This window comes from Salvelinus fontinalis, chromosome 9, assembly GCF_029448725.1.
Source record: "Salvelinus fontinalis isolate EN_2023a chromosome 9, ASM2944872v1, whole genome shotgun sequence".
Lineage (NCBI taxonomy): Eukaryota > Metazoa > Chordata > Actinopteri > Salmoniformes > Salmonidae > Salvelinus > Salvelinus fontinalis.
The window spans coordinates 39,736,665-39,759,758 of NC_074673.1; the positions used below are offsets into that span (position 1 = coordinate 39,736,665).

Below are 23,094 nucleotides of genomic sequence, written 5' to 3' on the forward strand. Positions count from 1 at the left end.
AATCTTTTGAATGGTCATCCAACTCGGAATTCGGAAACTCGGGCATCTTTCTAGAGCTCCGACTTTTCGACCTCAAGATCTCTGACGTCGTGGTTTGACCTCGTTTACCATCAGATGCAGGTACCATCAGTCCAGTAAAATAAAAAAGCGAATTATTTCAATTCATACTCCACAGTCTCTCAAGTGCTAAACCAACTGATATATTTTGTTATCAAAGCTCAAGTTTTGAAATATAATATGGTCTGATTAACAATATTGACAGGCCAATCATATAGCCAGTATGCTGTGATAATGTATTAGGCTTACTGCCCAAACCTCATTCCTACAAAACTGCTAGTGTGAGGTTCATGTAAAAAAAAATCTGAGCAGTACATCTCAGCTTGCTTTTTGACTGCGAAAGTGATCTTGACTCAGAAAAGGTTGCCGACCACTGCTCTACACAAACATCACACAATGGGATAGGTGATCTGATGCATTCCGAGTGCTGTTTTTGTTTTTTTAAGTTAATCTCTTTTATAGCCAATTGTAACATTACATATATTACTTTCACTACATTGGCCTCACCAAACACGAACTGTTAGATGGCTAGCCATGAAAGCTTAGGCCCACTACTAGGATCACTAATACTTGTGCATGCATAGAGAAATATAGTATATGTAAAGCATTCTCCTACAGTTTAGTCAGTTAGCAGACACTTTTCCAGAGCAATTTACAGTTAGTCTTACAGGAATAAGCAATAGGCCTACTTGCTAAGCAAGCAGCTTGGCCTTAGTTACACATGACCTTCATGCAGTAAAAACCTGTAACCCTCAGCTAACACAATATGAACCCATAGCCCATACAATTGACACAGTTCATGCTATGTGGCTCATATTCTTTAACATTTGCTGCATTGGTGTCAGAAAGGAGAAAATTAGATATTGCATGTGACCTTTGACCTCACAGACAAAACATGATTGTTTTTGGCTGCAAGGAATATGGGGCAAGTCACTCCAGCAAAGTTGCACCAATCAAATTCCACTTAAAACAAACCGATCAACAAAATTACAATTGTGACAATTGTTGGCACCCCATAGGGATTCTTACTTATGAAAAAAAGGAGCTGTATTATGGCCTTCCATATCTCCCTTTAACTGGGGTATAAAAATAAGGTAACACGCATTGAATAGGCATTTTTCATCAATCACAATGTGGAAAGGCAAAAACACTCACAAATTCTAAAATAAAAAATAGTTTCCACTATTAAACAATAGGTACACTATTAGGGCAATAATTAAGAAGTTCAAACCCACGCAGCAGTACATGTGCACCGGAGGCAGTTGCACATACCACTGATTTGACTTCTTGGTTCTGACTTAAAAGTTAAATTAACACATAGGTCTTAGCTGATTAAACTTAATTTTGTAAGTTAAGTTAATGTACAGATTTGTAGTTATCCTGACGTGACATTTAAAGTCAAGACAACTTTTGTATTAATTTAGTTCATTTGACTTATTGGATCTAATTTAAAAGTTGAGGGAACAGATAGTTCATAGCTGATTCAACTTGATTTTATAAGTTAAGACAATGTAATGACTTGTAGTTAATATAAAATGTCATTTTTGTCAACAACTGGGATCTTGTTTTAGTTTATTTGACTTATTAGTTCTGATTTGAAAGTTGACTGAACAAATTGTTCTTAGCAGATTCAAATTGATTTAGTAAGTTAAGACAGTGTAATTAATTATAGTTATCATAACTTGAAAAGTTTAGTAAGCACAGCTGTTATCTTGGTGTTTTTGAATTGACTTCCTGGTTCTGACTTGAAAGTTAAATTAACACACAGGTCTTAGCTGATTTCACTTCATTTTGTATGTAAAGTTCATGTCAAGATTTATAGTTATCCTAACTTGACATTTAAAGTCAAAACAACTGTTGTCTTTATTTAGTTCATTTGACTTATTGGATCTAATTTGAAAGTTGAGGGTATACAGTTTATAGCTGATTCAACTTGATTTTATAAGTTAAGGCAATGTAATGACTTGTAGTTATTATAACTTGCCATGTTTCGTCAACACAACTCGTCAACACAAAATTTGACTTATTAGTTCTGATTTGAAAGTTGACTGAGCAAATTGTTCTTTGCTAACTGAACTTGACTTTTTATGTTTACAGCTTTTATTGAGTTGAAGTCAATTGAAGTTAACGTGATTTGTCAAATCAACACATTTTGCACATTTAGTTGACTTGAATAGATGAAATAAGTTATTTTGACTTAATTCTCAAAAATATTTTTACAGTGTAGAAGATGTTTAAACCCAGACAGTTTTTAGAGAAACACTTGTGACCTTCTCTCATTGGGTTAAGCCACGGAAGAAGAATAGCCAGCAGTTAAAGCTTACTTTTTTCTGTGTCGGTAGGCCCACTCTGTCTGGGGTGGAAAGGTAGGCCCACTCTGTCTAGGGTGGAAAGGTAGGCCCACTCTGTCTAGGGTGGAAAGGTAGGCATATCTTTTGAAAGTACCAGGCTCAGATTAAATCTGTCGCTGTTTTCATTTCAGAGGTCGATTTTCTATGAATAAAGTTCACTGCCTTATGGGTAGGGCTGTTACAGTGAGTCATGACCGCAGTCAAATTCCATGTGACTGTTGAATTACCTCAACTAAGCTTCTGGAATTCAGAATTTGAGCGGAGTAGGATCACCTGTTGCGCAGCGAGAACTAGCTCCTCATTGCTGATTGATGCATGCAATGAAATAAACGTTCCTATAAGCCCATGTTGCGCAACATTTCTATAGGCTATGCTATGCAACGGCGTGAGAAAACAATGTTTTTGATGGCCTCTGTTAGAGGTCGACCGATTATGATTTTTCAACGCTGATACCGATACCGATTATTGGAGGACCAAAAAAGCCGATAACGATTAAATCGGCCGATTTAATTTATTTATTTATTTTTTGTAATAATGACAATTACAACAATACTGAATGAACACTTATTTTAACTTAATATAATACATCAATAAAACCAATTTAGCCTCAAATAAATAATGAAACCTGCTCAATTTGGTTTAAAAAATGCAAAAACAAAGTGTTGGAGAAGAAAGTAGAAGTACAATATGTGCCATGTAAAAAAGCTAACGTTTAAGTTCCTTTCTCAGAACATGAGAACATATGAAAGCTGGTGGTTCCTTTTAACATGAGTCTTCAATATTCCCAGGTAAGAAGTTTTAGGTTGTAGTTATTATAGGACAATTTCTCTCTATACCATTTGTATTTCATATACCTTTGACTATTGGATGTTCTTATAGGCACTTTAGTATTGCCAGTGTAACAGTATAGCTTCCGTCCCTCTCCTCGCACCTACCTGGGCTCGAACCAGGAAGACATCGACAACAGCCACCCTCGAAGCATCGTTACCCATCGCTCCACAAAAGCCACGGCCCAAGGGGAACAACTACTTCAAGGTCTCAGAGCGAGTGACGTCACCGATTGAAACGCTATTAGCGCGCACCCCGCTAACTAGCTAGCCATTTCACATCGGTTACACCAGCCTAGTCTCTGGAGTTGATAGGCTTGAAGTCATAAACAGCTCAATGCTTGAAGCACAGCGACGAGCTGCTGGCAAACGCACGAAAGTGCTGTTTGAATGAATTCTTACGAGCCTGCTGCTGCCTACCACCGCTCAGTCAGACTGCTCTATCAAATATCAAATCATAGACTTAATTATAACATAATAACACACAGAAATACGAGCCTTAGGTCATTAATATGGTCCAAAAAAACATTTATTCTTTCAGTGAAATACGGAATCGTTCCGTATTTTATCTAATGGGTGGCATCCCTAAGTCTAAATATTGCTGTTACATTGTACAACCTTCAATGTTATCTCATAATTATGTACAATTCTGACAAATAAATTACGGTCTTTGTTAGGAATAAATGGTCTTCACACAGTTCGCAACGAGCCAGGCGGCCCAAACTGCTGCATATACCCTGACCGCTTGCACGGAACGCAAGAGAAGTGACACAATTTCCCTAGATAAAGAAATTCATGTTAGCAGGCAATATTAACTAAATATGCAGGTTTAAAAATGTATACTTGTGTATTGATTTTAAAGAAAGGCATTGATGTTTATAGTTAGGTTCACATTGGTGCAACGACAGTGCTTTTTTTTCACGAATGCGCTTATTAAATAATCACCCGTTTGGCGAAGTAGGCTGTGATTCGATGAGAAATGAACAGGAACCGCATCGATTATATGCAACGCAGGACACGCTAGATAAACTAGTAATATCATCAACCATGTGTAGTTAACTAGTGATTATGTTAAGATTGATTGTTTTTTATAAGATAAGTTTAATGCTAGCTAGCAACTTACCTTGGCTTCTTGCTGCACTCGCGTAACAGGTAGTCAGCCTGCCATGCAGGCTACTCGTGTAGTGCAATGTAAGGCAGGTGGTTAGAGCGTTGGACTAGTAACCGGAAGGTTGCAAGATCGAATCCCCGAGCTGACAAGGTAAAAATCTGTCGTTCTGCCCCTGAACAAGGCAGTTAACCCACTGTTCCTAGGCCATCATTGAAAATAAGAATGTGTTCTTAAAACTTCATAGGGATAGGGGGCAGCATTTTGAATTTTAACAAATTGCGTGCCCAAACGAAATTTCCTCCTACTCTGTCCCAGAAGGTAATACATGCATATTATTATTACTATTGTATAGAAAACACTCTGAAGTTTCTAAAACTATTTGAAATATTTCTGTAAGTATAACAGAACTCATTTGGCAGACAAAAATCTGAGAAGAGGTCAAAACAGGAAATGAGAAGTCGATTTTCAAAACAGTGTCAAATGAGACCCATTGTAGATATGGCTGAACAAACACTGCCTAGGGCTTCCACTAGATGTCGTCGTCTTTAGATTTTAGTCTTGTTATTCTACTATAAGGGAGGGGCTCAGAAGAGCTGTTCTAGTGAGTGGTCGTCAGATTTTTCAGTCAGGATTTGCGCGCGAGGGAGCGAGAGAGCACTCGTTCCAGTGGTCTTTCTACAGACAATGAAATTCTCCGGTTGGATCCTTATTGATGAATAATGTAAAACACATACTAAATATGGATTGCAAACATCATTTGACCTGTTTCTACGACCTGTAACGGAACTTTTTGAGTTTTTGCCTGGAGGTTTGCTCGTGCGTCATGAAAATGGATTCCTGGGCTGAACATGCTAACAACAAGTGGCTAATTGATGGGCTTTATGGAACTTTTCAGTCATTTATTGTCGATTTGGGAATCCTGGGAGTGCCTTCTGATGAAGTTATTCGAAGGTAAGTGCATATTTATAGTATTTTTGTAGCTTTTGTTGACGCCAAAATAGTGACTATTTCTTTGGCTGTGTCACGATCGTCTTGACTTTGAAGAGAGGACCAAAACGCAGCGTGTGAGAAATACATTCTCTTTTTATTAGAGAAGAGCAACGAATGAAACAAAACAAAAAAACTGACGACCGTGAAGCTATATAAACAAAATGGAGCTGACACTGACCACTACACATTGACATAGACAATTACCCACAAATGCATGATGCCCATGGCTGCCTTAAATATGGCTCCCAATAAGAGACAAATGAAAGACATCTGTCTCTGATTGAGAACCACTCAGGCAACCATAGACATACCTAGACACATTCACTCAACACAAACTCATACACTACACCCAACACCCCCTTTACCATATAACCACCCAAAACGACAAAACACAAACATTCCCCATGTCACACCCTGACCTAACTAAAATAATAAAGAAAACCAAGAATACTAAGGCCAGGGCGTGACAGGCTGGTTGGGGCTCTGGGCGCCGTTCTCAGATTAATCTTTTTCCGTAAAGTTTATTTTGAAATCTGACACATCGGTTGCATAGAGGATAAGTTTATCTTTAATTATGTGAATGACACTTGCATCTTTTATCAATGTTTATTATGAGTATTTCTGCAAATTCAGCAGATGTTAAAACATTACTGCACATAACACGCCAATGTAAACTGAGATTTTTTTTATATATATATATGCACATCGAACAAAACATAAATGTATTGTGTAACATGATGTTATATGACTCATCTGATGAAGATTTTCCAAGGTTAGTGAATAATTCTATCTCTATTTGTGGGTTTTGTATAAGCTACCTGTGCTGTGAAAGAAATGTCTGTGCTTTTTTGGATTTGGTGGTGAGCTAATATAAATATACGTGGTTTTCGCTGTAAAACATTAAAAAAATCGGACATGTTGGCTGGATTCACAAGATGTTTATCTTTCATTTGCTGTGTTGGACTTGTTAATGTGTGAAAGTTAAATATTTCAAAAAAATATTTTTGAATTTCGCACGCTGCATTTTCAGTGGAATGTGAGCGGAACCCAGTCCTAGACAAGTTTTAACTGACTTGCCTAGTTAAATAAAGTTTTTTTTTTTTTAAATGCAGATTACCGATTGTTATGAAAACTTGAAATTGGCCCTAATTAATCGGCCAGTCGACCTCTAATTCAAATGCATACAGATGACATCTTTTTCCCCCCTGTTCCAAGAGGTGCATTATATTATTTAGTAGGCTATATGTAAATACAAGATTACATTGAGAATAGTCTGGTGGGTGAGAATATCGTCACTTGTGAATGATGCCCAGCGTGTGCAATCTAAGGCAAGAAACAGCAAATGCATTCTTTTGACACTTTTTCAAATCATAGTCACATGCATCATGTAGCCTAGCCCAAAGGCCTATACGTTTTGATAAGGTTAGTATCGCAGCTAAAGTGGCCAAATAACTCCACGCAAATAGGCCTAGGACCCCTGGAACAGGATTGGAGAGCCCATAGCCTATACAGAGCCTATTGAAACATGTTTTGACTGGACACTATTTAAATTATGATCCTAGCTTTCTCTGCTGCTATATTTATTACTCAATTCTTAAAAGTAAGCACATTAGTCTGCTTTAAAACTTGTATAGCCTACCTGGCATATTAAAAACGTAACCTCCATTCGCTATTGGAGTGCAGGCAACAGAATACATGTTTTTTTTTTTTGTGGCCCATTCCAAATGAAGAATTATTCCACACATGTAGCCTATTTGTAGGCTATATCTAAAGACCAGATTAAATTCAGAATAGTCTCATGGGTTAGAATGTTATTAAGTGCTTGTCAAATTGTGAAGAGACTGATTAGGTGTGTGTAGCCTGCTCAAGAAACAGAGCCAAGCATATGCCTTTCATGCAACATCATTAGTTGCATCATGCAGCCTTAGAATGTATTAGAAATCAAAACATATAGTTTAAGGTTTGTATCACAACTAAAGTTCCATAAATATTTCTAAATTTAGCATATAAGAGGACCTGTTTCAAATGATCACTTTGTTAACTGCTCAACACAGAATAGCGACATGCGCACTCCCTCGGAAATCGTTTGGGAAAAATATCCTTTATTTTTTATTCAGCTATGTTCAATTGTATTCTTGTTACTATAAAATAATTCCATGGGAATTATAAGAAAATCTTGTCTGCTAAATTAACTAATGTAGCCCACTGGCATATGGCATAGCCAGAACAGGGCCGAACATAAGGAAGAATTCCAAAGGTCTGCATCAGTGACTTGTAGGCTATGCACTAGCCCGGAGATGCTAAACGTGTTTATGTTAATTAACAGTCAATTACTGTGAGACCAGCAGTTATATACATGACAGTTACCAGCTGACAAAAAGAGTAGAGGCAGAAGCCAAAGTATAGACATTCTTATAAGACCTTCTTCTAAGATAAAGCAGCAGCCCCTGGTTTGTGATCTATCCACTGTGCTCCCGGCCCTGTCTACTGTCTTCACTTATTTATACTGCAGTCTTACTTCAATAAGAGGAGCTTGCTCTTGTTACTCAGGGTGTCTCTGCACAGAAAAACGCACGCACGCATGCACATACACAGCTCTTTGACAATCTGCCCACATACAGTACTGTATTCACATTCACGTACTGTATGTGCACAGCCATAGACACAGACAGTTATAATAGCAGACAAACCATAATTTCACTACAAATTATGGTAATGGGGTTAATCCGGATCAATTTCCTTGTTAGGGCCAGAGAACCACTGAAGACAAATGACAGAGAGAGAGAAAGATGGACAGAATCACACAGTAAATCTACATGGGCAATCACAAAATCAATACCACAAAATATTTTATTTCTCTTACACTACTTGAGCTTCTATTTCAATGGGTATTTACTTTGTGGAAGTCTTGACTGTGACCATGAGACTTGAATGTTTTTATAGGTGTTTTGTAATAGCCTCTTGTGTGAACAGAGAAATTAGGCTAGTTTTACCCAATGATTGAAACAGTCATCTTTACACCCAGAACTGAATCAGCTAAGGCTGTCACAAGAGACTATATACAGTTGAAGTCGGAAGTTCACATACACCTTAGCCAAATACATTTAAACTCAGTTTTTCACAATTCCTGACATTTAATCCATGTAAAAATTCCCTGTCTTAGGTCAGTTAGGATCACCACTTTATTTTAAGAATGTGAAATGTCAGAACAATAGTAGATAGAATGATTTATTTCAGCTTTTATTTCTTTCATCACATTCCCAGTGGGTCAGAAGTTTACAAACACTCAATTAGTATTTGGTAGCATTGCCTTTAAATTGTTTACCCTGGGTCAAACCTGTTTCCGCCAGCATCTTCACTAGGTCCTTTGCTGTTGTTCTGGGATTGATTTGCACTTTTCGCACCGAAGTACATTCATCTCTAAGAGACAGAATGCGTCTCCTTCCTGAGCGGTATGACGGTTGCGTGGTCCCATGGTGTTTATACAAGCGTAGTATTGTTTGTACACATGAACGTGGCACCTTTAGGCATTTGTAAATTGCTCCCAAGAATGAACCAGACTTGTGGGGGTCTACATTTTTTTTCTGAGGTCTTGCTTGATTTCTTTTGATTTTCCCATGATGTCAAGCAGAGACACAGAGTTTGAAGGTCAGCCTTGAAATACATCCACATGTACACCTCCAATTGACTCAAATTATCAGAAGCTTCTAAAGCCATGACATAATTTTCTGGAATATTCCAGGCTGCTTAAAGGCACAGTCAACTTAGTGTATGTAAACTTCTGACCGACTGGAATTGTAATACAGTCAATAACAAGTGAAATAATCTGTAAACAATTGTTGGGAAAATTACTTGTGTCATGCACAAAGTAGATGTCCTAACCGACTTGCCAAAACTATAGTTTGTTTAAAAGAAATTTGTGGAGTGGTTGAAAACGAGTTTTAATGATTCCAACCTAAGTGTATGTAAACTTCCGACTTCAACTGTAAACACTAAAGCAGCTATAGATAAGCAGTGAAGGCATGATAGGACAGGGGGTATCTGAGCAGAACAGTGCCTACAGTCAAACGACCTAGTGGCCTCATGGGTGGAATGTTATTTATATTTTTCACTATTTCATAATTAATTCATATTGGAGTTTTTTAAACGCCCAAAATCCGGTGTTTCTATATCGGACGGTTTTGTTAATTTTCAGTCTTCTGTAATATTGGGATGCAAACTCAACATTTAATATATTTAAATTCTATATCTGACATGGTACCAGTGTCTTCTTTTTTTTAAGGCCATAACCATACAGTTGAAGTCGGAAGTTTTCTAATTCTCTCTCTCTGCCTCATTATAAAGCCAGCAGCATACCACCCTGCATACCACTACTGGCTTGCTTCTGAAGCTAAGCAGGGTTGGTCCTGGTCAGGCCCTGGATGGGAGACCAGATGCTGCTGGAAGTGGTGTTGGAGGGCCAGTAGGAGGCACTCTTTCCTCTGGTCTAAAAAATATCCCAATGCCCCAGGGCAGTGATTGGGGACACTGCCTTGTGTAGGGTGCCGTCTTTCGGATGGGACGTTAAACGGGTGTCCTGACTCTCTGAGGTCATTAAAGATCCCATGGCACTTATCGTAAGAGTAGGGGTGTTAACCCCGGTGTCCTAGCTAAATTCCCAATCTGGCCCTCAAACCATCATGGTCACCTAATAATCCCCAGTTTACAATTGGCTTATTCATCCCCCTCCTCTCCCCTGTAACTATTCCCCAGGTCGTTGCTGCAAATGAGAACGTGTTCTCAGTCAACTTACCTGGTAAAATAAAAAAAATAAAAAATAATAAAGGGGCCCCTCTCAGAAATGTGTGACTGTGAAGAAGGAGCTCTGCAGGGGAGTGGGGGAGATAAGAGACTAAGTCAGACATTCCACAATAAATCAACTTGAGGGAGTGAACATTTACTGTTGAGGCCTTAGAAAACACTGGAACTATTGTATCTCTTGCAAGTTAGTATAGCTGTGTATGCATGGGCTTGGTCTGAGGAGTAGCAGGTAATGATGTAAGAAGTGACATCACAGGGGGTTGACTACAAGCATGATAAAAGCAACGTGGACTTTTCCTTTGATGCAGAACTTACTCGGAAACATGTGTGCTATGTTCCTGATTGTCTGCAATTGCTTTAATAAAGGTTTTTGAATGATTTAATTAAATATATTGTCATAATGCTAATTTCACCAATGAGCCAATGATGATTGACAAGGACGAAAGGAACGAACCCTAACATTTGCAAATGGATCTTCCAAATGGACAATGACCCCAAGCATACTTCCAAAGTTGTGGCAAAATGGCTTAAGGACAACAAAGTCAATGTATTGGAGTGGCCATCACAAAGCCCTGACCTCAACCCTACAGAAAATTTGTGGGCAGAACTGAAAAAGCGTGTGCGAGCAAGGAGGCCTACAAACCTGACTCAGTTACACCAGCTCTGTGAGGAGGAATGGACCAAAATTCACCCAACTTATTGTGGGAAGCTTGTGGAAGGCTACCCGAAATGTTTGACCCAAGTTAAACAATTGAAAGGCAATGCTACCAAATACTAACTGAGTGTATGAAACTTCTGACCCACTGGGAATGTGATGAAAGAAATACAATCTGAAATAAATCATTCTCTCTACTATTATTCTGACATTTCACATTCTTAAAATAAAGTGGTGATCCTAACTGACCTAAGACAGGGCATTTTTACTTGGATTAAATGTCAGGAATTGTGAAAAACTGAGTTTAAATGTATTGGCTAAGGTGTATGTGAACTTCCGACTTCAACTGTATGTGTGACATGTATACTTTTGTTTCAAAGTAGATTTGTTTAAGACTAACAAGAAACTCTCTGTGTATTCCTGATCTAGCCCACTGCAGTAAAATGTTTTAAGGAAGAGTTCACCAAGCAGAAGACATATTTTTTCTCTTTTTTATTTTTAAAAACATTTTAAGAATTTACTAATGGAGCCTTTATCCTGACTGACGTACAATTAGGTCTTACAACCTCAGTAGCTAATCCTATTTATTCTCCTCACTCGCTATACTATAGATTCTATAGCCATGTGGATGAAGATTGAATTCATCATCTCTCCATTGCTTAAAAGCTTAATAAATGTTATTATTCTTTTATTTTTTTAACCAGGAAGTGCTCATTGAGATTTAAAATCTCTTTTTCAAGAGCGTCCTGGCCAAGATAGGCAGCATATTGGCAAATACAGATAGATAGGCAAATACATTGAACATGATCAGAATTGTCTCACTGTCTCTTAACCTCAGATGTTAAAAAACAGGTTTTCCTGAACAACAGCTCATCTTGAATTATACAACGTGTCATATGTTGTCCATAGACTGCTTACAAGGTAAGGAAACCAATGTGTCATTTAGTAATTTGGGTGAACTATCCCTTTAATGTATAATTTCTCTAGGTTTTGAACCAAAGCCTTGCAAATGAGTAGACAAATTTCACACTAGAAATTGTGGTGCCATTGAGTGATACAACACTGCTATTCTGTTAGAAGCATCTCTGAGAATATTGCTAACCCTTTCTGACTAGCCAAGTAAGCTGTCATACATGTCAGGCAATAGTATCCAGTTGCAGCTGTTGGTTGTACACTATGTTACTCCCATTGGCCCTTTTTAATTATTAAATTCCGTCATTACTTGACACATTCTGACTTTGGAATTTGTCAATACTGATCTTGATGATTTGTTTTCCAGTCAGAGGCAAGTTGGCAGTAGCCGCGTTGATTTGACTGCTGCTGTTAAAATGAGACGTCATTGACATTTGTTACAGAACAAGTCAGTGAGATAAGATTAGAGGGAATGCCTTAGCTCTGAGAAATCAAGCATCACGCAGATGAGTGGGAGGGCATCACTCTGCCTTACTGTGCTCAAAATCCCAGAGCACAAGGAATATTTATTTATCTCTTAGCCCAGGTCAGCCCTCTGGAAAGATAGGAGGGGGGAGAATGAGTGAGGGATGAATAGATAGAATAGAAGTAGAGGTGGAGAAGTCCCAGGGGTTGAGAAATGGGCAAGAGATGGACTGAATGTGAGTGAGAGACAGGAGGAGTAGAGATTAAAGATCCATTAGTGGGGAAAGATTCCCAGATCCCTTTAGCATAGGAAAGGTAAAAGTCCTACTGAGAGAAGTACAAATCTCCCCTCCAGTGGCCAGGTGCATGATCGCCTGTAGGAGCTGGAGGGACAGTGAGTAACCTCTCTACATTGAGGCTAATAACCCTACAGCAAGCCTCGGGTTAAAGCCACCACTGTACTGACTGAAGAAGGCACGAAGTACACACAGAAAGATAACAATGACTCCCGCTCTGAGAGAGCGAGAGAGAGAGAAAGAGATTAGGGGGAGGGATGTGTGAGAAGGAGAGAAAGTAGGGGAGGGAGGTGAAAAATGAGGGTGAGAAAACAAGTGTTTGCGTGAGGGATAAAACAGGGTATGTGTGTGAGAGGGAAGGTGGGAGAGAGGAAGAGGGATAGAAGCTAGCCAGGGAGGGAGTGAGGGATGAGAGGGCTGATGGGAGAGGGACAGGTGAGAGTGAGGAATGAGGTGTGTGTGTGTGTGTGTGTGTGTGTGTGTGTGTGTGTGAGATCAGTGGATATAGCTGGAGGCAGTTTTTTTTCCTTTCCTGGCCTAAGAGTTTTTAATTACCTGCCCCTCTTAAGGCGGTTAGAGGGGATTCCGTCTTTTTTGTCTTTTGGGGTCATGCCCAGTGTGTCGAATTAATCTTTGATCCTGCGTAATGAATTGATTGTGTCTCACTTAGCTATCTGTGTAGCATGCAGAGTAGGTGTTAGCTGAGGATTTATTAATTACTAAGGGCCCGGTTCAGACTTCTATGACTTTTTTTTACCATTCTTCAACCCATGGTTATGATGGACTGTACATTGAATTAGAATAGGGAGCATAGTGTACAATAGTATAAATACAGGGCATTTGGAAAGTATTCAGACCCCTTCCCTTTTACCACATTTTGTTACGTTACAGCCTAAAATTGATTAAATTACTTGTTTTCCAAATCAATCTACACACAAATCCTCATAATAAAAAGCAAAAACAGTGAAAATAAAAGAATATACCTTATTTACATAAGTATTCAGACCCTTTGCTATGAGATTCAAAATTGAGCTCAGGTGCATCCTGTTTCCATGACCCTAAGCATAGGGCCAACGAAATGCAGGAGTGGCTTCGGGACAAGTCTCTGAATGTCCTTGAGTGGCCCAGCCAGAGCCCGGACTTGAACCCGATCAAACATCTCCGTAGAGACCTGAAAATAGCTGTGCAGCGACTCTCCCCCTCCAACCTGACAGAGCTTGAGAGGATCTGCAGAAAAGAATGTGAAAACCTCCCCAAATACAGGTGTGCCAATCTTGTAGCGTCATACCCAAGAAGACTCGAAGCTGTAATCGCTGCCAAAGGTGCTTCAACAAAGTACTGAGTAAATGATCAGAATACTTATGTAAATTATATTTCAACATTTTCTAAAAACCTGTTTTTGCTTCGTCATTATGGGGTATTGTGTGTAGATTAATGAGGGATTTTTTTACCTCCATTTTAGAATAAGGCTGTAACGTGGAAAAGGCTGTGGAAAAGGTCAAGGGGTCTGAATACTTTCTGAATGCACTGCATATACCCTATTGCCCGCACTGATCATGGAACTGTGTAATGACAACCATCAAGTATTGCGCCATGCGTCAGGTTCAAAATGTAATAACATTTTGGTTTGCGGTCCATAATGATTTAATATAATTTTTCCATTCGAGTCATTTAGAAAAAGCTCTTATCTAGAGCGACTTACAGTGCACTCATCTTAAGCTAGCTAGGTGGGACAACCACATATCACAGTCATAGTAAGTACATTTTTCCTCAATAAAGTAGCAATCAGCAAGGCCAGAGCTAGTAAAGGGGAAAAAAGTGAAGTACGAGTGTTAGTTCACGAAAGGCTTAATTTTTTGGAGGTGGGGGAGGGTAGCTCTTCAAAGAGTTAGGGTTTCAGATGTTTTTGGAAGATGACCAGGGAGTCTGCTGTCCAAGCTTCAGGGGGAAGCTGGTTCTACCATTGGGGTGCCAGAACAGACAAGAGCTTGGACTGGGCTGAGCAGGAACTGCCCTCCCATAGGGGTGGGAGGGCCAAGAGACCAGAGGTGTACTTAGTACTCGGGTTGGGGTGTAGGGTTTGAGCATAGCCTGAAGGTAGGAAGGGGCAGTTCTTGTTTCTGCTTCGTAGGCCTTCATGTACAATTTTATTGCATTAAAATATTATCCACTATTAGTGATCCTCAGCAACAACTACATGGCTGTGACAGAATTTACAGGGAAGCAAATTAAGTTAAACGAAACATTGACTGGAATGATACTAAATGTAGGCTACCAACTGAATGGGAACTAACACTAAATTGGCAGTTAAATGTGTATTTATTACTGACAGTTGCTACTGATAGAGGCTAATAATATTTAGCATGATACAAATAGTAGGAAACAGAAAGTCGGGGTATATAATTAAACATTCAAGAGTGCACAAAGGTTACATTTGGTGCAACATTGCCCACATTAAAACCACATTTTGTACTTCACTGTGGGAAAGGGGCAGAAATACGTGTCATGTTGATATGCTTTTCAGTTTTCTGCCGTATTACTGGTTTCACAATCATAAGGATCATAAGGAAAAACAATTTAAAACAACTGCTATTGTATTTGCAATCCCTTTCTTCAAGCGGATTACTCATTTAACTAGAGCTTATCAATAGCTCTTATCAATTTATACATTACAGTGAATAGAGAAGGTTGTTATTTCTCTCTGGAAAAGAAAGCAGATGTTTTTCCACTTGAAACCGACAGGGTTTGCTCGACCTTATTCAGGGTTTCCTTGCACATAAAGGTGGTGGAATTACTAGGGAATCAAGTCAAGATCAGAATATACTTATCTGTAGACACACCTCTGCCATACCTCCATTTCTGTGATCTCCACCCCAAATGAATAGCTGGCTGGCACATGCGTTTCCCCATACTAAAGTTCAAGGTCAGAAGGCGCGCAGAGAGGAAAGTGCATGAAAAAGGAATGAAGTTCCATTTAGGCATGTGTAATTCCTCCCTAGATGATTATCTAACCTGCTGATTTCTGTCCCTCCCCTTGTGTGTGCCTTTCTCTCTCTCTTCCTCTTCAACACTCTCTACCTACTGCTCTCTCTGTTTGTCCAAATCTCCCCCCCTCTTTCTCTCTCTCCTTAATCTCTTAATCTCTCTCTCTGTCTATCTGTGCCACAGGGTGAGTGTTCTCAGAAGTGTCGCCATATGTTCATCGTGGAGACGGTGTGCGTGGCCTGGTTCTCCCTGGAGTGGATCCTGCGCTTCATTCAGGCTCGCAGCAAGCTGGAGTTCATCCGCGGGCCCCTCAACGTCATCGACGCCATGGCCATCCTGCCCTACTATGTGTCCCTGGTGGTGGATGAGGATGATCCGGCCCTGGACCATGAGAAGGCCGGGGGGACCAGCTACCTGGACAAGCTGGGCCTGGTGCTTCGGATCCTGAGGGCCCTGAGGATCCTGTATGTGATGAGGCTAGCCCGTCACTCTCTGGGCCTGCAGACCCTGGGCCTGACGGTGAGGAAGAGCACCAGAGAGTTTGGCCTTCTGCTGCTCTTCCTGTGTGTGGCCGTCACCCTCTTCTCCCCGCTGGTTCACCTGGCCGAGAGCGAGCTGACCGGAGCCCAGGACTTCAGCAGCATACCCGCCTCTTATTGGTGGGCCATCATCTCCATGACGACAGTGGGCTACGGCGACATGGTGCCACGCAGCATCCCGGGCCAGGTGGTGGCGCTGAGCAGCATTCTGAGTGGCATCCTCATCATGGCCTTCCCTGCCACCTCCATCTTTCACATGTTCTCTAAGAGCTACCAGGAGCTCAAGCAGGAGCACAACCGCCTGTTCAAAGAGGAGTGTGCGGCTGCAGCGGCCCTGGCGGCAACCAGCAGGGAAGGTCAGGAGGGGAGCGAGGAGTTCCCTCCCCCAGGGCTGCGCCACATGTGCCCAGACACGGAGAGCACTCGCTCTCTGGAGTCCCTGTCCCTTCTTGAGAACGGTGGCGTGGTCTCAGGGAATAACCAGCATAGCCACAGCCCCAGGCTGCCAGCTGGAGCCTTCTAGACAGTCAGACAGGCCTCACCTGCCCCGGCCCACAGACCTCACAGCACACTAGGAACAGGGAGGCCTCAGCAGGCTTACTAATCACAGACTTAATAGAAGATGCAGTAAAAGATCCAATCCAAAGTCATTTTTTCCATGGCTGTCTTTATCTTTGAAAATATTGCGTAGCTCACCCACAACATAATTGTTTTAATTTTAGTCTCAATCTCTATCCGAGATCAGAATGTGCAGACCTGGGCCAATGGAAGCCATAGCCATCTGTCTACCCTAGACCCATCTGTACTGAGCTCAACGCTGATTTGATTTCTGAGAGGCTTTGAAAGCTGTACTTAAAAAATATCTCAGATGGATGGTTCCGACTCTCCCATGCTGAATAAACCCTCTCTCTTTCTCCCTTTGCAACAAATGCAAAGACACACACAGACTAACACTGGATTTGGCTGCTTGAGTGTCTGGAGTCATGGACACGGAGTTATTTGCCACTCCACCACGTCTTCCGTCGCGACCAGCAGGAAGAGGATATTGGACGAGCAGTGATCGTAGTCTTTTTATAATCTTCAGGAGACAGAAAGCCATCTGCATAGAATGAACTTTGTAAGGCTCCAAATCAAAACACAAGTAATCTCAACTACGCAGTTGTCGTAGTTTTTTGTCTTTCTGGGAAGATATATCCTATCTTTTTCCCTGAAAAGATCAATCAGAGAGGGTATGTGCCGGGTTGAAACATTAGTCTGTGTAAGTGCGATAAAGCTGCCAAGACGCAGCATCATATGATGCAAAATGCATCAATACCAGCTGTATTTCTGTGTTTTGAAAGTTATATATCTTGAAAACTTGATTGCTGACATACAAAACATTTTGGGACTATATCAACAATGGACTGATGAAATAAATACCAAAAGATAGTTGTTGTTTCTTTCTTTAAGGGCCCTACACACCCTACATGAACAGCCTACTTAAACAGAGTGATGGAGCATCATTAATTCAACCTTTATTTGTCACATGTGCCGAATACAAGTGTAGACCTTACCATGAAATGCTTACACACAAGCCCTTAACCAACAGTGCAGTTCAAGAAGAGTTAAGAAAATATTTACTAAATAAACTCAAGTAAAACAAATTATAAAAAGTAACACAATAACAACAATAACGAGGCTATATACAGGGGGTACCGGTACTGAGTCAGTGTGCAGGGGTACAGCTTAGTCGAGGTAAGTTGTACATGTAAGTAGGGATGAAGTGACTATGCATAGATAATAAACAGCGAGTAGCAGCAGTGTACAAAACAAATGGAGGGGGGGACGTCAATGTAATGGTCCAGTCATGTATTTTGGTACATTCCAAAATCTTTGCCGCACAAAAGTACATACAGTTGAAGTCGGAAGTTTACATACCCTTAGGTTGTTTACATACCCTTAACAAACTGTAGTTTTGGCAAGTCGGTTAGGACATCTACTTTGTGCATGACACAAGTAATTTTTCCAACAATTGCTTACAGACAGATTATTTCACTTCTATTTACTGTAAACTTCCAAAATAATTAACTTTTTACTACTTTAATACACAGTTGAAGTCGGAAGGTTACATCCACCTTAACCAAACACATTTAAACTCAGTTTTTCACAATTCCTGACATTTAATCAGAGTAAAAATGCCCTGTTTTAGGTCCGTTAGGATCACCAATTTATTTTAAGAATGTGAAATGTCAGAATAATAGTAGAGAGAATTATTTTATTTTAACTTTTATTTCTTTCATCACATTCCCAGTGGGTCAGAAGTTTACATACACTCAATTAGTATTTGGTAGCATTGCCTTTAAATTGTTTACCCTGGGTCAAACGTTTTGGGTAGCCTTCCACAAGCTTCCCACAATAAGTTGGGTAAATTTTGTCCCATTCCTCCTGACAGAGCTGGTGTAACTGAGTCAGGTTTGTAGGCCTTCTTCCACAAATGTTCAATAGATTTGAGGTCAGGGCTATGTGATGGCCTCTCCAATACCTTGACTTTGTTGTCCTTAAGCCATTTTGCCACAACTTTGGAAGTATGCTTGTGGTCATCGTCCATTTGGAAGGCCCATTTGCGACCAAGCTTTAACTTCCTGACTGATGTCTTGAGATGTTGCTTCAATATATCCACATAATTTTCCTCCCTCATAATGCCATCTATTTTGTGAAGTGCACCAGTCCCTCCTGCAGCAAAGCACCCCCACAACATGACGCTGCCACCCCCGTGCTTCACGGTTGGGATGGTGTTCTTCGGCTTGTAAGCCCCCCCCTTTTCCCTCCAAACATAACAATGGTCATTGTGGCCAAACAGTTCTATTTTTGTTTCATCAGACCAGAGGACGTATCTCCAAAAAGTATGATCTTTGTCCCCATGTGCAGTTGCAAACCGTAGTCTGGATTTTTTATGGTGGTTTTGGAGCAGTGGCTTCTTCCTTGCTGAGCGGCCTTTCAGGTTATGTCTATAAAGGACTCGTTTTACTGTGGATATAGATACTTTTGTACCTGTTTCCTCCAGCATCTTCACACGGTCCTTTGCTGTTGTTCCGGGATTGATTTGCACTTTTCGTACCACAGTACATTCATCTCTAGGAGACAGAACGCGTCTCCTTCCTGAGTGGTATGACGGCTGCATGGTCCCATGGTGTTTATACTTGCGTACTATTGTTTGTACATATGAACGTGGTACCTTCATGCGTTTGGAAATTGCTCCCAAGGATGAACCAGACTTGTGGAGGTCTACAATTCTTTTTCTGAGGTCTTGGCTGATTTCTTTTGATTTTCCCATGATGTCAAGCAAAGAGGCACGGAGTTTGAAGGTCAGCCTTGAAATACATCCACAGGTACACTTCCAATTGACTCAAATTATGTCAATTAGCCTATCAGACGCTTCTAAAGCCATGACATCATTTTCTGGAATTTTCCAAGCTGTTTATTGGCACAGTCAACTTAGTGTATGTAAACTTCTGACCCACTGGATTTGTGATACAGTGAATTATAAGTGAAATAATCTGTCTGTAAACAATTGTTGGAACAATTACTTGTGTCATGCACAAAGTAGATGTCCTAACCGACTTGCCAAAACTATAGTTTGTTAACAAGAAATTGGTGGAGTGGCTGAAAGACGAGTTTTAATGACTCTAACCTAAGTGTATGTAAACTTCCGACTTCCACTGTAGACAACGATGCTCATTCACTGTGTTTGTGTAGTTTCCGAAAAGTGTGTAGGGGCCTTTACCTATACAAATCATTAATGTAGCATTACTCTGTAGGCAGACATCCTCTGTGGCTTTTCTTAATACTTATCTTTACATACATTATAAAGATCACATCCTCCAAGCCCAAGGTCATCTAGCATGAATGAAGCAGCATGGCCATAGCTTTGTTTTGACCTCGCTACCACTCTTTAATAACCTGATATCTTTGTGGCAGCACCTACCTCCTCACAGTATGTCTAGGTTCTCCAAGAACTGAGTCCATGGGTTAGAGGGCCAACAAATCTCCTTAAACCCTGGGTGCGGAGAGCAGAGGGCAGGAGTCAGCTAGGGCCCACTAGACAGCTGTGGCTGTAATCTAGATGATACAGGGGATTAACAGGCAGATCAGAAGGACAGGTACTTAGTTACGGTACACCACTCAAATGCACCCTCTGTTGTTTTCAATTGTTTTAGGATCCAATCCACTTCAATCACACAGGACTCTTATAATCATAGAATTCCTTGTATATGGTCTATCATTTAGAATGATGTAAGACATTCTATAATGTAACAAACTTGCATAGTTGGCATATTATCCTAAATTTGAGTAATGTCATAATGTAATCATAATGGTTCACTTGGGCTTATTAGATGTATTTTAACTGCACTGGTGGATGGATGCCTCTGCATGCACAAAACCTAGCTCTGAAGATTATTTTAGTAGTATATCTCATGAGGTATTGCTCTATAAGGCTATTGACGTAGCACTTCTTCAGATTATTTGGTCTATCAAACGTAATCATTTAAGTTCAAAGCCCCAGTCATTTAGCATATTGTCCCTCTCTACTCCAGACTTGGAACCATTTGATTGTGTCAGCCTCCATTTTACCTATCTCTTAAAAGGTTATTTTTATTAATCCCCTTTAACCATTTTACTTAATTGGCGTCAACATATAAAGATTGATTGGAAAGTTGGGAAATGAAAGTTGAATGGAGAGGAGAACCCACTAATAGAGGTATGACGTTGGATTTTAAATGTGAAGTGAAAAGTTAAGCTACTTCGGTATTGATCGATGCATGTAGTTCTGTTTCTTTTAATGACACTTCATTAAGTTGAGTTGTGCCGGTGGCTGGCATTGATCCAAACTGTACTGTATATAACACCAGATTTATTTGAAAATCAAACTTGGGCATATTCCAAGTTAAACACATTAGGAGAAACTGATTTCTGCAATCCCCAGTGACATAACATTCTACGGAGTGGGAGGAGGTCAACCAAATTCCAAGCTCTTTCAACATCTCTACTGTACAGTAGAATAAATGCAATACTTGTTAATGCAATACTTGTACCTCAAATGTAATTGTAATTGTGAGCAGCAGCTTGTATGTATGACAACACAACAGGAAAGCCAAGAAGCTGACACGTTAATGTGTATATTTTATACTTTATACTTAATCTTACAGTAGAGGAGGATGAACTGAGTGAGTGATATACACTGAGCGTACAAAACAAGAACACCTTCCTAATATTGAGTTGCACATTTTGCCCCTCAGAACAGCCTCAATTTGTCGGGGCATGGACTCTACAGGGTGTCAAAAGCTTTCCACAGGGATGCTGGCCCAATTGTGACTCCAATGGTTTCCACAGTGTCAAGTTGGCTGGATGTCCTTTGGGTGGTGGACCGTTCTTGAAACATACAGGACAGTGTTGAGTGGGAAAACCCCAGCAGCGTTGCAGTTCTTGACACACACCGGTCCGCCTGGCACTTACTACCATACCCCGTTCAAAGGCACTTAAATCTTTCGTCTTGCCCATTCACCCTCTGAATGGCAAACATACACAATTCATGTCTCAATAGTCTAAATTCTTTAGCCTGTCTCCTCCCCTTCATCTACACAGATTTAAGTGGATTTAACAAGTGACATCTATAAGGTATCATACTTTTCACCTGGATTCACCTGGTCAGTCTATGTCATGTAAAGAGCAGGTGTTCTTAATGTTTTGTATACTCAGTGTATGAGTGCCAAGTCACTTGTCCACATGCTATGTCACGTTTAGACCAGCTGGGGGTGTTATCATGAAGAGAATTTGCCAATGAACTTCTGGTTACTGACAGAAGTAATCAAATGCACCAAAATCAACCAGTAGAAAGCTATTGGAGATATTAGTGGCTCATGCAATAAACAAAAACTGTATTTAGACTGTAGTTATTGTTTTGAGTTAGGTCAATTTAATAACTCTACTCAATGGGACTATTTAGAAATTTAGGCTGAGATTTAAGCGTCACCCTATCCCTAGCTTCATATCTCATCCTGGTTCCACTCTAACCCTAGTCTCAACCCTAATTCTAATCCTAAACCTAACCCTAGCTTCATGCCCACACCCCGGCTGAACCCTAACCACTAATCTTAGCCTGTAACAATGAGTAAATGCAATTCTTGTACCTAAACTGTAATTGAAATCTAATTTAAATGTAATTGAGTGCACTATAATGACAGCAGCTTGTTATGATGTGTCCTTATGATAGACTGAGAGGTCTGTACAAGGGATGGGAGGATCCTTGCAAGATCCTGTGAGTGATTACATTTCCCAAAGACAGAGGCAAATAGACAGACAGAGAGACAAGCAATTTATTGCAGTTTATTTCACTTTTGTATATTATCTACTTCATTTGCTTTGGCAATGTTAACATATGTTTCCCATGCCAATAAAGCCCCTTGAACTGAATTGAATTGAATTGAATTGAATTGACAGGCAATTATCAGACGTGTGAAACCTCAAAGATTGGAGAGAGATTTGAGACATGAGCAGGTTGTAAAGAGAGATTGCAGATTTACGTGAACAATGTCATTGCAAAAGACAGGATAATTCGTTTTAACTCAGAACCCCTAGGTGAGACTTATCAATCAATACTATGTCATTAACTCCTCTGATTGGATATAGGACAGTTCAAACAAGGATATATAGTCAGACACTGCAATGCAATCCCAGGTAGCACATAACGTTCTGAGAACAATATGTGTTTTAGAACTTGGTGAGAGCGGGGTTGTTCTATGGTTATTTTGCATACAACCTTCCCACCACTTTCTGGGAATGGTGCAGGATAGTTGATTGACTTTGGAGCATTCTCAGCACATTTATGGAACTTCACCAAAAAAAAGTTACCTTCTTGGTACAGTGTATTTCATTACTTTAACAGAAAGTTTTCCTATAAGTTCAATTTAATTTCAATTTTGGTAATGTTCTAGGAATGTTCTCCAACTGGGTTGACATTTGGAATGTTATCAAATGGTCTTCTGTTTTAATTTCAGTACTTCAGCATAACCTTTTCTACAGGTTTCATCATGGTTCTATTTCAAGTCATGTCTCAAATTGATCAGAAA

The 23,094-nt window shown here is 40.1% G+C and overlaps 1 protein-coding gene across 1 annotated transcript in view; it reads left to right on the forward strand.

Annotated features, from left to right (window-relative positions):
- LOC129862557 (potassium voltage-gated channel subfamily G member 4-like) overlaps nucleotides 1–22,438 on the forward strand; it is an 87,010-nt gene extending 64,572 nt beyond the window's left edge. The window contains exon 3 of the mRNA XM_055934335.1: nucleotides 15,633–22,438. Coding sequence (XP_055790310.1) covers nucleotides 15,633–16,511 — 879 coding nt within the window. The 3' untranslated portion in view covers nucleotides 16,512–22,438. The remainder of the gene's footprint in view (nucleotides 1–15,632) is intronic.
- The last annotated feature ends 656 nt before the right edge of the window (nucleotides 22,439–23,094 follow it).